Source organism: Sus scrofa, chromosome 9, assembly GCF_054392235.1.
Source record: "Sus scrofa isolate SSC_HxYL_T2T_F1_AM1 chromosome 9, Sscrofa_HxYL_maternal_Yorkshire_Landrace_v2.0, whole genome shotgun sequence".
NCBI classification, from domain to species: domain Eukaryota; kingdom Metazoa; phylum Chordata; class Mammalia; order Artiodactyla; family Suidae; genus Sus; species Sus scrofa.
Genome location: NC_139391.1, coordinates 25483816 through 25498891, shown reverse-complemented (window position 1 = coordinate 25498891; position 15076 = coordinate 25483816). Strand labels below are relative to the sequence as shown.

The 15076-nt window shown below is 44.9% G+C and overlaps 1 protein-coding gene across 7 annotated transcripts in view; it reads right to left on the bottom strand.

Moving 5' to 3' along the window:
- FAT3 (FAT atypical cadherin 3) overlaps positions 1-15076 on the bottom strand; it is a 706846-nt gene that overhangs the window by 30967 nt on the left and 660803 nt on the right. For all 7 annotated transcript variants that reach the window (XM_084975652.1, XM_084975655.1, XM_084975649.1 and 4 more), the window contains 2 exons: positions 10625-10759; positions 7650-7807 (listed from right to left, as the gene is read on the bottom strand). In XM_084975652.1, coding sequence (XP_084831778.1) covers positions 7650-7807; positions 10625-10759 — 293 coding nt within the window. The remainder of the gene's footprint in view (positions 1-7649; positions 7808-10624; positions 10760-15076) is intronic.

Here is a 15076-nt window from a genome sequence, read left to right as displayed (position 1 = left end):
GCTGTTAGCCAGGTACTGGTCTTCCATGGAGACCCAAGGTCAACTGCTGCTAGGAGACAGGCTGGCCTCTGAATCCTCGGTCGTCCCCTTTTATCCACATTTCTCAGAAATGCAGGATGGTTTGAGGATCCAGGGAATGAGGGCTGGACCCTTCTCTAGTCAACAAATTGCTACTGGGCCCTGAAGGAATTCACAGCCAGAAACCGGGAAGCAAGCTCCTTTTCTGTCCTTTATGACCCAACAAAAGGTTCCTGCGGAGGCCAGCGTCTGAGTCATGCCAGGGCAGCTAGCCTTTACTTACCATCTGCTGACATGTGCCATCCTGTGCCAAACCTGGGGAGAGACCATGAACTTGTGGAGAGAGGAGGGCGGGGGAGGGAAGCCAGGCCTTCCAGGGCACCAAGAGCTGGGGAGGTGTAAGTGTCAAATGAATTCCTAGAAATAAACTGAAACCAAATGGGTTTGGCTGGGGTAGGCCTAATAGGGATTCTCACAACATCACCCATCCTCACAGGTGGAATTTCTCTCTATCTCTGCTTCAGTGTGTTCTGCCGACCCCTGATTCTTAGGGACTCTCATTTCTGCCTTTGCGGCTCTATGGATTTTTTCTGGCACCCTCTCTTCCTGCATATAAAGTCACATAAACATATGTACGTGAAAGGCAGGGGGCTCTGTGAACGAGGCAGAGCCTGTGCAACTTAGGAATGAGACAGCTAATTCTGGCTTTGTCCTGTGTCACCCAGGTCACTCAGAGAGAATGCATTGGTCTCTCCGGGTTTGGGACCCTTTACACGGAAGGCAGAAGTAAGTGCTGTGGCTTATTTTACAAGGAGACTGTGGCCACCGCACGATGGTCAGTTAGTACATCTTCATACCCAGTGAGCTCTGCTCTGTGATGCAAATGTATGAGTGTAGAAAGACTGGAGACAAAGAGCTTTTCAGAGAGCTTTCGGGGGTAGTCTGTGCTGCTGCCTTTGTCATTGTTTGTTGTTGTCCAACAAAATGGACTGGATGTACATTGTAAATCACGCTGGGATACTTGCTCCAGGACAGCTCCTGGATCATACCCATCTTTTTATTTCAATGTAAGTAATATAATGATCCAATATGCCTTTGGGGACGCCCTGCCTCTGGCACAGTCTGTCTGCTGTTCTGCTCACTGGCTACAAAGTCGGGTCCCCTGTCACTCAAGGAAAATCTTATGATGAGGGTGCAATTCATTTAAGGTTTTGTAAACGGATATATTTAATTAATATATTACTTGGTCCACTCCCCTCCCCAACCCTAACCCCCTACCTCTTGGGATAATAGCCAAGTTATAGACTCATCCAGAAGAACTGATATGGGTCTGATGAACGCACATAAATAGAAACTCTACAACCAAGGAATATCAAATTATCCCACAGTAACACTGAGCATGGTTAAGTTTCTTTTTTTTTTTCTTTTGAAAAAAAAAAAATAGTAGCAACACCACTGAATGATTAGAAAGCCAGGTGTGGAAGTTCCCGGGTGGCTCAGCGGGTTAAGAATCCAGTATTGTCACTGCGGTGGCTCACGTTAGATCCCTGGCCCAGTGGCCACCCCCCCCCACCAAAAAAGGAAAAAAAAAAAGTCAAATGCCTACATGATCCTCAGCATTCTGAAAACAAAAATGATTTGTATCTTCAAAATTCTAGGTGTTTGGAATGATAAGCCTTGTCCAGATGATAAACTAGAATTGCTGATGCCAAAAGCTACCTTGCAAAAATTAATATTTTGCTATTTCACAAGTATGTTATGCCAGGGAGAGGAAAGAACATTTTCGCCTCTATAAATCCTCTCATCCTGGAAAATTATACTCTGGTCGTATTTAGTTTTTCTCTGCCTTCAGAATAGGATTTACCTAGTTTTAAAGGATCTCTTTATTAAGAGGACAAAGCTTTCTCAAATCAGTGGGCATGCTATTTAACTAGACCTTGATGTGTGCGTGAGCCTGAAAGAAAATCTAAAGCAGCGATCTGAAATGATGGGCTGTGGGCAGGGGGGGGGTGGGCGCAGAGGCAGCAGGCGCGGCTTAACGAATTGGATGATTCGGAGAGGGTGGCCCTAGTGGTATAAACCTGTAGGTGTTCAGGGTTGTCTGAAATCAGTCATGTGCTTTAACCTGGGTCTTCTGTGACTTGGGGCTCGGGAGACAAGAAATCAGAACTTTAAGAAGTCATCTTGTAGGAAAGTAGGATTTTGAGTAAACTATGGCACAAAGTCTTATGGCTTCAGACCCCTGATAGGTGGCTCCTGCAGATGCACCATAATCATAAAACTTGTAGGAGGATTATCAAATATTGTTCAAAAAGGGAACTTTTTTTTTTTTTTTTTTTTTTTTTTTTTTGTCTTTTTGTCTTTTTAGGCCGCACCTGTGGCCTATGGAGTTTCCTGGGCTAGGAGTCTAATTGGAGCTGCAGCCACTGGCCTACGCCACAGCCACAGCGATGTGGGGTCCGAGCCTCATGCAACCTACACCACAGTTCATGGCAACGTCGGATCCCCAATCCACTGAGCGAGGCCAGGGATCAAACCTGAAACCTCATGGTTCCTGGTCGGATTTGTTAACCCCTGAGCCACAACATGATTCCAAAAAGAGAACTTTTTGAAAGCCTATTTTTGAGGCTGCCAGTAATAGCTATCTAGCGTACAGTAAATGCTCAACAAATATACTTGGTATGAATAAATGAATGAGTAGGATTAAGAAGATGTGGTATATATACACAACGGAATACTACTCAGTCATAAAAAAGAACAAAATAATGCCATTTGCAGCAACATAGCTGCAACTAGAGACTCTCATACTAAGTGAAGTGTCAGAAAGAGTTAGACAAATACCATATGATATCACTTATATCTGGAATCTAATATACAGCACAAATAAACTTTTCCAAAGAAAAGAAACTCATGGACTTGGAGAACAGACTTGTGGTTGCCAAGGGGGAGGGGTGGACTGGGAATCTGGGGTTGATAGATGCAAACTATTGCCTTGGGAATGGATAAGCAACGAGATCCTGCTGTATAGCACTGGGAACTATATCTAGTCACTTATGATGGAGGATAATGTGAGAAGAAGAATGTAGATATATGTATGTGTGACTGGGTCACCTTGCTGTACAGGAGAAAACTGACAGAACACTGTAAACCAACTATAATATAAAAAATAAAAGTCATTAAAAAATAAATGAATGAGTGTATCTCGGCTCTCTGAGAATCTTCTTTTGATAAACACTGTAGTACCCCTGACCTGTCTGTCACTCTCAGAAGACCAGGTCCACTATTGACCAGTTTAGGCAAATCATCCTTTTTCTCTGGATGCCTCAGAGGCAGCAGAAAGGCGGGTTCTCACATCCATGCACAGGAGAGTGAGGATACAGATATATGTACAAGGAAGTACCTTGTAAACTCTTGGGTATTTTATTATTGTTATAAAGTGTAACTGTTAGAAGGTAGCTCACTTCTCAGTGAGATTCTTTCACAGATCCTTGAAACTTCTGGAATCTTGTGGGAACGTCTCTGTTACTTTTCTGATCTATGTTGGAAAGATCTGGCTATTCCAAGTGGACTGTTTTATAAACCCAATGAGCTTTCCCGGACTATCTTCCTTTTAGTCCCGGGTCTCAACACTAACCATGTCTGAGAAGCATCAAAACGAAGCCATGTTTCATCTGTAACTTTCCCCAAAGATAAAATTTGATATTTCTCATTTAACAAGCAAGTATTTCTTATGCTTTTGCTATAATATTGGGGCTGAAAGACTAACGGGAAAAAGTTGCTGGTGTCTAGCAAATCTCTCCTGGTGATCTGACATGTTTTATAGGTTCAAGGAGAGCCATAGAACCTATCCTACCATTTTCATTTCTTCTTCTTTTTTTTTTTAAATGTTTTGGGTCACACCTGTGGCATATGGAAGTTCCCAGACTGGAGAGGTGTCAAACTGGAGCTGCAGCTGCCGGCCTACACCACAGCCACAGCAACGCCAGCTCCTTAACCCATTGAGTGTGGCCAGGGATTGAACCTGCATCCTCAGTTAGGGTCTTAACCCACTGAGCCACAATGGGAACTCCCACCACGATTTTCATTCTAGCTTTGGCCGCCAGGAAATTCAGAGTTGTGGTCTGTGTTCAACTAACTCCTGGTCTAGATTTGTCAGTGCTGATAGTCTCCCCTTTCCCATTTCACTGGTTGAGTCTTAACTTTCTGTTTTCATTTTCTTTTGGTAAAATACAAGTGTCACTGACTTCAAACATCTTATTCGTTTCAGATGTGCCACCTAGTGATTGAGGAGTTTTATACATTACAAAATGATCCTCAGCGATAAGCCGAGTCAGCATCTGTCGCCGTACAAACTGATTACAATACGACAGATGACATTCCCTACGTGGTACATTACGTCCTCCTGACCTACTTACTTTATAACTGGAATTCTGTACCTCCTAAGCCCCTTCCCATATTTCACTTGTCCCTGTTTTCATCTTAATGGTGCTTTGACTTTATTGCATTTGTGTATTTATGGCACGGCTGGACTCTCTTTTGGAAGAAAAAAAAGGATCCATGGTACAAGGAGGAAGAGCCCCTTAACGGCAGCTAAGAGCCAACGGTGCTCCTTGGCCATGAGAATGTTCCTTCCCAAGGTCTCCATGCAATTTTTCAACTGTCTTCAAGGGGTGCCCTTCACCCCCCAGATCGTCTTAAGTACTTAGAGAGAATGTGCTCTAACCAGGAAAATATAAACAACCAAGAGGTGCAATTTAAACAAAGCATTTCAGTGGAGTCGTTGAACCATAGTCCAACGGACATACTGCACCTAAAGCCAATGAAATTAAATCTTGCATGAGGCTGAAAATGTTAAGCAAACAGATTCAAATCCCCTAAGTAGATATTCCTGGCGACTGTGGGAGCAGATCTGCAATAGTTCAGTACAGCTGTGTCCTGCTTTGGGCAAAGCCAACATATGAAAAGCAAACTTATGGAACAGACAGATTGGGGGTGATTATTTACATCACAAAGGGATTAATGGAAGGGGTCCTTCAAATAGAAACCATCCCTGGTTTATTAGAATTCCATTTATAGAGATTCAATTTACACAACTTTCAGAAACACGCTTGGTTCATGAAATACAATACACCTTAGGAGAGAGCGCCGCCTAAAAGGTTTAATTATTCTTCTTTCCCATCCCCAGGGATCCGCACATTTTAGACATTTGCCAGTGAAGTGTCAAATGACAAACTCCATTTTAAGATCCAGCCATTTACGTCCAGTATTTTTGTTCCCTCTAGAATTTAAAGCTATGTAAGAGATTTGCTAATAGGAAGTACTTGCCTCCTGAGGGGCTCTGCCACCACCAGCCCTGTTAGGGCTTGAAGGTGGAGAGAAGGAAGGTCAGTGAGCCCCAGGCAGAGCCCTTGGGAGCTTGTACCTTTGAGCAGGCAGAGCACCTTCTCAGTTAGTATATAGAACTTCACCTCTCAGGGCTATTTAGAAAGTGAGCTAAGGACCCAAGACAGGTTGCTTCAAGGGCCAGAGGGCTTAAAAGACCAGACTTAGTTTTCTGAATTTTTCTTCTTCCATCATGAAGATGTGATTTGAATTCACTGTTTTCTAAAACTGCTTATCTAGAGTGCTTTTTTTTCTTTTTTAGGGCTGCACCTGTGGCATATGGAAGTTCCCAGGCTAGGGGTGGAAATGGAGCTACAGCTGCCGGCCTACACCAGAGCCACAGTAACATGGGATCTGAGTCAAGTCTGTGACGTACACCACAGCTCACGGCAATGCTGGATCCTTAACCTACTGAGCAAGGCCGGGGATTGAACCTGCATCCTCGTGGATCCTACTCGGGTTCATTAACCATTGAGCCATGAAGGGAACTCCTCTTGTTTTCTTTTAAAAACACTGCTGTCCAAATGGATATATGTACAAATGATTCACTTTGCCACAAACCTGACACTAATACAACATTTTAAATTAAGTACACCTCAATAAACTTAAAAAAAAGTAACAGTGAAATAAAGCGTTAACCAAAACCAAACCAAAACAACCCCCCCACAACCCAACCAAACAACAACAAAACAAGCAACCCTGCTTCCTACCAGAGCTGAAATTATTCTCTGAGTTGAATGAGTCAGGGTGGTGGGGGAGAGTCCCCATGAAAGGGGCTAACTTTAAACTCCCTCTGGGAGTTCCCATTGTGGCTCAGCGATAATGAACCCAGCTAATATCCAGGAGGACACAGGTTCGAGCCCTGGCCCTGCTCAGTGGGTTAAGGAGCTGGCCTTGCTGTGAGCTGTGGTGTAGGTTGCAGATGCAGCTCAGATCTTGAGTTGCTGTGGCTGTGGTGTAGGCTGATAGCTGTAGCTCTTATTCAAGCCCTAGCCAGGAACTTCCATATGCCACAGATGTGGCGGCCCTAAAAAGCAAAATAAAAATAAATAAAATAAAAAAAGCAAAAACCCCCACCTCCTTCTGGACACCAAGTAACGCCTGGCAATACCAGAAGCAGGTGCCTAAAAGTCTAAGTGACAGGAGGAGCCACTGGCATTGAATGTTCTACATACTTTCCTCCCTCCAGGATTAAAGCCTGGGCCACCGACTCACTTGGATATGACCTAACAAAGAACAGAACTTAAAAAGGCCCACCCTGATCCCAGTTAAGCCGCGTGATAGAAACAGGAGGAAGGAGAAAATCGCCAGTCATTTCCACGTGGATGGGCGCTGCCCACTGGACAGACTCCATCCATCTTTGAAAGCACTTACAGTGGGCGGGGGACACAGCGGCCTGGTGAGAAGCATTTGATTGAACTGTCCCCTCCTCTTCTCCCTTCCCCTCCCATTCCCGGAAGGCTTAATCTGGTCTATAGATGCCCAGTTGCGGTTTTGGATAAAATGAGTTGTAGAAACAAGACTGAAAGCCAGGGAGAGCATGGAGGTGAAGGGCATGGTGGGTGAGAGACTGGAAGACAGGGCTCCCGTGGATTAGCTGTTCAACCTTGGGTCAGTAACTTCACCTCTCTGATCCTCCGTACGCTCCTGGATCAAATAGGGATGATCACATATATAGGAGACATTTATTATATTAGCTTTATAAAATAAATTGAATGAGACATGTCAAGATGGATTATTGTTGTTTTCACGAAGGCACCAGAAGCTCTGACCTGAACGCAAATGCCAGACCTGCACTAGAGGGACTCGGGAGCCTTCGGTGGCTTTCTGAAGCTGGGAATGATTTAAAAATTGTGCTACTTGGGCCGTGAGAGGGCATATGGAATCTTCTCCAACTTCCTCCCTGAGCAAGTGACCTTCAGGGTCGGTACAGATGGACCCACGTGGTAGCAGGGGGTACAGTCGGTCTTTTTCAAGGACCACCCCTGCCGTGGAATTGATTAAGAAACACATTCTAATGAACTGTTGAGTGATTACAGCTCAAAGGAGGCCAGCCCTTGAACCCACGCTGGAGAGAGATGCCCTGGTCTCCAAAGAGCCAATTTTGAAGCTGAATGAACTCCCCTTTGCCCTAAAGTCGGCTTCTGGTTTCCAAACTTAAAAGACAATAACGATTTCAGACCCCAATCCAAGAGCCAAAATATTAACATGAGAACTGGCTGTGGGAAAAGATAACCTATTTTAATTACCTTCAGGATGATGCAGGGATTTGCTCTGGTGTACATGATAATCCCGTTGCTTTGCAGGGTTCGCAGACGCAGAGCCAGCTTAAAGTCCTCTTCTTTGCTGTTTTCAGAAAGCCGGTATTTGATGTAGCTGTTTCCAGCAAAGCTGAGAGAAGTGTGCCCTGAAAAGACCGTGACGAGGAGACATATATGCTGTTAACACCCAGAAACAAGCGGAGACACATACGATCGCCTGACAAGTACCAAGCAAGCTGATTAAAGACCATGGGAAGTTAACAAAGGCATTGAAGAAAAACCAATTTTGATTAAAAATTTTGATCTCCAGTTCTGATCCCACTCTAATTTCAATTTTTTTAATTAATTTATTTTTTGTCTTTTTTTGCTTTTTTCTAGGGCTGCTCCCGCAGCATATGGAGGTTCCCAGGCTAGGGGTCCAATCGGAGCTGTAGCCACTGGCCTACGCCAGAGCCACAGCAACTCGGGATCCGAGCCGCGTCTGCAACCTACACCACAGCTCACGGCAACGCCAGATCCTTAACCCACTGAGCAAGGCCAGGGATCGAACCCGCAACCTCATGGTTCCTAGTCGGATTCACTAACCACTGAGCCACGACAGAAACTCCCCCACTCTAATTTCAAAGTGAAAAAAATACCAACTAGTCAGATGCCAAAAAAATCTTTGTTGTCTCATGTCAAGGGCAACTTGGTAAATTCTCTAATCTGAATTTTCTTAGTATCACTCAACTCGCAAGTCCCACTTTCTAAAGCTAGCATTGCTAAAATATCCTCCTTCACGCCCACCCTCATCACTTAAACACTCAAAAATTTTCAAGTCCACGAAATAAGGCAAAGACAAAACCATTTTCAAAGAATCTCCATATTCCATGAGGCTCCAAATGCAGAACTGCTCACTTGGGTCATTTGCTCTTATATGGAAAAAGGGAACTGATGCTGTGGTCTGAATCAGGGAGCCTGATTCCTCCAGCTCCATTTTTCTTTCTCAGGATTGCTTTGGCTATTTGGGGGTCTTTTGTGTTCCCACACACATTTTAAAATCTTTTGTTCTAGCTCCGTGAAAAACACCATTGGTAATTTGATGGCGATTGCACTGAATCTGCAGATTGCCTTGGGTACTAGGAACTGACACAAAGGATGCTTATGTCTTGAGCAGTCACAGCTCTACCTTCTGGCTTTTAATTTCATGGCTCCCCTGCCTAGAACCTTTAGTTGTACCTGCATCACCCAGTTCTGAGTTCTTTCTCTCTCCCTCTCTCTCTCTCTCACTTTTCTCGCCTTTTTTTTTTTTCTTTTTCTTTTTACTGCCTCCAACTTTATGCTTTAACAAGCAAAGTAATGGCTGACAAGCTATCTCACTGGGGCGAAAGGCAGAATGTGCGGAAATACTCCAATGGATGATAATCATGGACCATGAAGAGTTTTCTATAAGGAGAGGAGAAGGGAAATGGAGAGAAGGGACAGCTGAAGTTAAAAGACTTGGCCTTACTGTCACAGCCACCTGCTGTGAACACAGCACGCATGTGGGACACCATAGGCATCTTTTAAGTCTAAGCCTTAGAAGATTTCCTAGGCAAGCATGCTGGGGATCCCTTCAGTTCCGGGGTATTCTTTTTTGCTTCCTTTGGCCATGCCCATGGCATGCACAAGTCCCAGGGCTAGGGCTCAAACCTGCTTAAAGTCACAGAAGTGACAATGCTGGATCCTTAACCCACTGAGCCACCAGGGAACTCTATGGGGCAGCTCCATTCTTGAGGTCAATTGTGAACGAGCTCTGGCTTCCATTTTTTTTTTTAAGAAGAGTGCTTGTCTTTGCAAAGGTTGAGCTTCTAGAACCCAAATGCCTTGCATATCCTGGGATAATTATTTTTTATTCCCATTACAATTCTTATTCTAATCATCACTCAATAAATATTTCTAGAATTCCAAAATTGGTATCAGTGTGCCTGCATTTTAAATACATTCTCTACTAAAAACAAGGTTCTCTTGGCACCAAGAATGCCCAATATGCTTTTTAGAGGGAAGAAGTGGGAGAGAATATGTGAATCAAAAGAAGTACTGAAACTGATGGAAACAAAGGATCATGCAGATCGAAATAACATAAACACAATTTTTTTCCCCTGTCTTTAAGACACAGAGGTGGGCACCTCTCCTTTCAGGATCATGCAGTTCATCTACACCTGCAGTGGAGAGTCTTACTTGGTGCTCTAGGCTAGGCTTACCCTACGGAAGTTCAGCTGAACTGGGTCAGCTCCACCTTCTGTTGAAAGGTAAAGGTTTGTGTAGCCCTCTGAACATCAGAGGTCATGTCACAGATATGTCAACTCTCTCCCTAACCAACAGCCTTCTTTTTTAAATTTTCTTTCTTTCTTTCTTTCTTTTTTTTTTTGTCTTTTTAGGGCTGCACCCACAACATCCGGAGGTTCGCAGGCCAGGGGTTGAATCGGAGCTATAGCCACTGGCCTACACCACAGCCACAGCAACATGGGATCTGAGACACGTCTGTGACCTCACACCACAGCTCACAGCAATGCTGGATCCTTAACCCACTGAGCAAGGCCAGGGATCAAACCTGTGTCCTCATGAATGCTAGTCAGTTTCATTTCCTCTGAGTCACGACGGGAACTCCTGGCCTTCTATTTTCTATCATTTCACACCCTTGATATCCACGGGCCATATGGATCATGGGCTACACTTTTCATATTCAGTGACACGACTGAAAATCCATGCCGTGGTCTCCCATTCTAGAAGGAGCCTGTGGGGATTGCATGTTTCCTTTCCACAGGCAGCGGCTGTAATAAATCCCGTGGGGTTTAAGGGGGATGCTAGCTGGGGTCCCTTCTATGGAAAATGCTGCCTCCAAACAGAATATCTTCTGGAAGGCTAAGGGCAGTATAATGCACTCAAGGGCAAGGGCTTCAGGAATATGAATTAAACCCTCGTCATCCCGCCCCGCTCTGCACCTGAGCATTCTCCGAGCTTCCCCGGTGGACACTGGCAGAGGAACGGTCTCCTGCTGGCTTCGTAACCGACGCACTGCATGTCCCCTGGACACGGCTTCTCCACACAAGGGTCGTTGGACCCTGGGCACAGTCCTCCTGTGACAAAGGGGAACACACATGATCAGTACACTCGAGAAAGTCCAGGGAGCACAGGAATGGCTCGGGAGCTGGCTCCTCCAGGCTCTGAGCTGAGAGGCAGAGTGGGCGCCTAGAAGCTGGAGAGCCTGAGTGGGCTTCATCAGGGGTGGGTGCCCATCACATGCACCTGCCTCTGCCAAAATCTCTCTGCCAGAGTGAAGCAGGCTGGCTGCAAAGAGTCAACGGAGCTCCTCTTTTTAGGTTAAAATATGCTATGGTTGTGACTGGACCAACGGCAGCTGCAGAAAGATCACAGTATACGGCTCTGGTCGTCTTTATTGGACTGGGGCTCCTGCGTCCTGGTGGTCATTGAATCCATCACTTGGGTTTAGTTTTCTTCGACGCTCATCTCTTGCTCTGAAACACTCGGGTAGACTTCAGAAGATGTGAGCTGTTGTTTTCAAAGGGAGGAAAAAAGACTTTTCTTTCTTTCTTCCTTTTTTTTTTTTTTAGGGCCGAACCCGCAGTATATGGAAATTCCCAGGCTAGGGATTGTCGAATCGGAGCTGCAGCTGCTGGCCACAGCCACAGCTGCAGTCTCGCCAGATCTGAGCCGTGTCTGCAACCTACGCTGCAGCTTGTGGCAATGCCAGATCATTAACCCAGAGAGCAAGGCCAGGCATCGAACTCGCATCCTCACAGAGACAGGATTGGGTCCTTAACCCACTGAACCCCAATGGGAATTCCAAAAAAGACTTTGCTAAAGAAAAGTCTAAACTGTGAAAGCTCAACTCCCATGGTTTCCTAATCCCTTCTGCTCCCTGTTAGTTAGTGTATTGATTCTCTGTATGCACGCCCTGCCGGCTATCAAAAATTGTAGAATTATCCTTGGCAAAAGAAAGCTTCTTCTTTACCTTGTTCAATGTTCATAGTACAGTGAGCTGAAAGGTTAATTCCTCACAAAGGAAATTCTGGAAAGCAGATTGGCTGATAAAGGTATAATTCAGACCTCAAGGGAGTGTTTAGACCTGTGGTGATGGCAAATGTGGGTCCAAGGAAGGAAATGCACTTTTCAGAGGTCATGGATATTTCAGATGTAATTAGGTGAGAGTTTAAGTGGTACAAGGACTGCAGAAAAGAAGGCACAAATGGAAAATACCCCACAACTGGGTTAGGAGTGGCCTCAAGAAGCACCTCTCCTCTGAACCAAGAATACACTGGACATTAGCAGCACTTTCCTCAGCAAGATCTGGCCCATTATCATCGTCCTTTCCATCCAAACTTTCTTCCTCCTCATTAAGCATACTGTCCCATTATACAGTCATTTCTTTGTCTAGGAGAAAGCAGACATTTAATGCTAACTACGCATCAACATTCTAAGAACTATAATCCTGGAGGGGAGCAATGTAAGGAGCACCAGCGAACTCAGGATTCATCAATCCTGTTTTCCACTGGTTGAGAGCTCAGCCATAAAAGATACTCTTGGCAGAGATCCAGCTCCCAAAGTCTTAGAAGATGAGAGGATTTTTTTACTGAACATTTCGAATGGTCTTTACAAATGGTTCTAAAAGACATAAGTGTTCTGAAATACCTCTTCCTATTTTTGCTCCAAGAAATCTTTATTCCTGCCATGTATTGATCAATATTTATGGAACTTAAAACCACTATTCAACCACCTTATGGTCTGTTTCAAGAGATTTTGATAACCAGTTTTTAACTTTCTTTTTCTTTTTGCTTTTTAGGGCCGCTCTTGCAGCATATGGAAGGTTCCCAGGCTAGGGGTCGAATCAGAGCTGCCGCTGCCAGCCTACACCACACAGGTTTTGAATTTTTGATGCATTCATCCAATAAATAATTTTTGAGGGCCAATGAGGTGATAGGCCTGGATGTATAAAGATGAAAGAAGATGATCCCACCTCTTCCTCCCGCCAGGAGACAACACACAGACACATGATTACAATTCAATAAGGTCACTGCTTTGCTAGAGCTATGTGAGTGAAGGGAAGCCCTAGACGAGGAATGACTGCATTTCCTGGGAGAATGTCAGAAGTCCTTGCAAAGGAAGAAAGCATTTTAAACGCAGGCTTGAAGGATGAGATCTTAGGAGTAGCAAGGATCTTAGGAGTACCATTCATTTCATGGGAATGAATGGGCCATAGTTAGTGGCTTAACTGTATGCCTGTGTCAATGTTTACTCATGGTTCATCACACAATTCTACCATCCCGCTCCGTGCTGTCTCGGGGGCGGGGGGCGGGGGGAGCAGGGGCGGGGCTTCATCTCAGTTTCCGAGGCCTGCTCCCTTCTAGGTAGGTGGTACCTGTTAACTAGTTCGCCTATGCGCCAAAATGCAAACTGAGCCCAGTGCCAACCTCAGCCACATGGAGGCGACCATGAGCACAAGAGAATCACAAAACGTCTACTGACGTCTATTCAATAGACCGAAGTCTAGATTCCCTGGGTATTAACTTCCAACTGGACACAGAAACAGTCACTTATGTATTTGAGAAATCTGCTACTCTCCCTGCCACGGACACACCTTTTCCCATGTCCTATTTTAGCCGAAAGATAGCCTTTCCCTCAATTTCTATGTTTCCGAGATTCAGCCCCATGTACTATAGCGCGGTCTTATCTGCCCTCACGCAATGCTACATTGCTTAGAAAATTTGCATCAACACAAATCCAATGTAAAAGCCTCTGCTTCAAAGGGGAAAAGAGGACTAGATAATTTCAGACCCATGGTAGTTAAGGTACTTTCTCTTGTCAGGAGTTACGGTAAGCTTTTCATTAAAAAAATAGTTACAGGCGTTCCCATTGTGGCTCGGCAGAAACGAATCTGACTAGCATCCATGAGGATGCAGGTTCAATCCCTGGCCTTGCTCAGTGGGTCAAGGGTCTGGTGTTGCTGTGAGCTGTGGTATAGGTCACAGACGCGGCTCGGATCCCACGCTGCTGTGGCTGTGGTGTGGGCCAGCAGCTACAGGTCCGATTCGACCCCTAGCCTGGGAACCTCCATATGCCGTGGGTGTGGCCATGAAAAGACCAAAAGAAAAAAAAAAAGGTTACAGGTGCACATAATAAAAGCTAAATACCATATTCAGAATAAATACAGCATCTGAGTACTTCTTTCCTTTATCCACATGTTTTGACCTTTTCCTCTACCACCAGCCCTGCCCTGGGAATTAGCACAGGACTCCTCACTTTCTCAATCACACCCCTTATGCTGGGTTAAAGCACAAAGTCGCTCAGACCAGCACCTGCAGTCTAACGTCACAGCTCTTTTTCTTCTTCTTTCCTTATGTCAAAACCATAGAACCCGTTAAACTAATGATTTATGTTAGATCCAATCCTCCTTATAAAAACTCTAGCTGGAGGACAGAGAGAAAACATTTAATATAAATATTATAATAAAAATTTTAGTTTATTCTACAATTAATAACTATGACTATTTTAAATACTAGATATATAATAATGTATATTTCTATTCATTCCAGCAGCCATTGACTTTGAGAGGTTACTTCCTTCTCTTTTTAATACATTTCTTAAGGCAGAAAGGACAGTTCTTGGCAAGGGATCTGTCATCTGATGCTTTAAAAGTCCTCTGGGGCCTCCTCCCTGCGTCCCAGCCGGGGATGGGAGGAGCCCTAAGGGTTGGGGCTGCAGCTGCTGCTGGCAGTTTGCTCTGCTCACTGTCTGCTCTCCTGCGGCTCAAGGAAGTAGGAAGGCAGAGTAGAGTCTGGAGGTCAGTGTAAGCATAACGTCCTCCTTAGCTGAGGACGGAGGTGAGCGTGTGCACGCACGGGATGCTGTCTTTCCCAAGTAGAGGAAGCCTTCTGCTTACTGAAAAGCTGGTTTCCCCAGACCAGATAACTCTCCACGGGCAATACTGTAATTCTTCCCTCTGGCCCAGCTGTGATGAGAAATTAGGTCCTTTCTGAGATATTTATTGTCAGAGGAACTTGACCTTCATATGATGACCTTGAACAATGTCACGTGTCCTTCGACCTCAGATGTACCCATGTCTGGGGTTTATCTTTCCTGAGACCAACCCTCTTTGTAGCCAAAGCCCTCACTTTTCCACCAGCCTAAACTCCAGGATGCTTTCAAGGGGGGTGGAGGGGTTACCTGGTTCTTAGAAGCACATGCTTGTATCACCCCCTTTTCAGAGAGGCACTCCTCCCGACTGTGGTTAGAAGCCTTAAAAACCCCCCTCTCTGGTGGAAGAAAGTATCCCATCTGCTCCCTCATAACAATTAAGATACAATAGTGTCAGCTCCCACTGGCTTCTGGGAGGAAGTTTATCCTATTAACTATCATTAAATAATGCAGGCTTAATT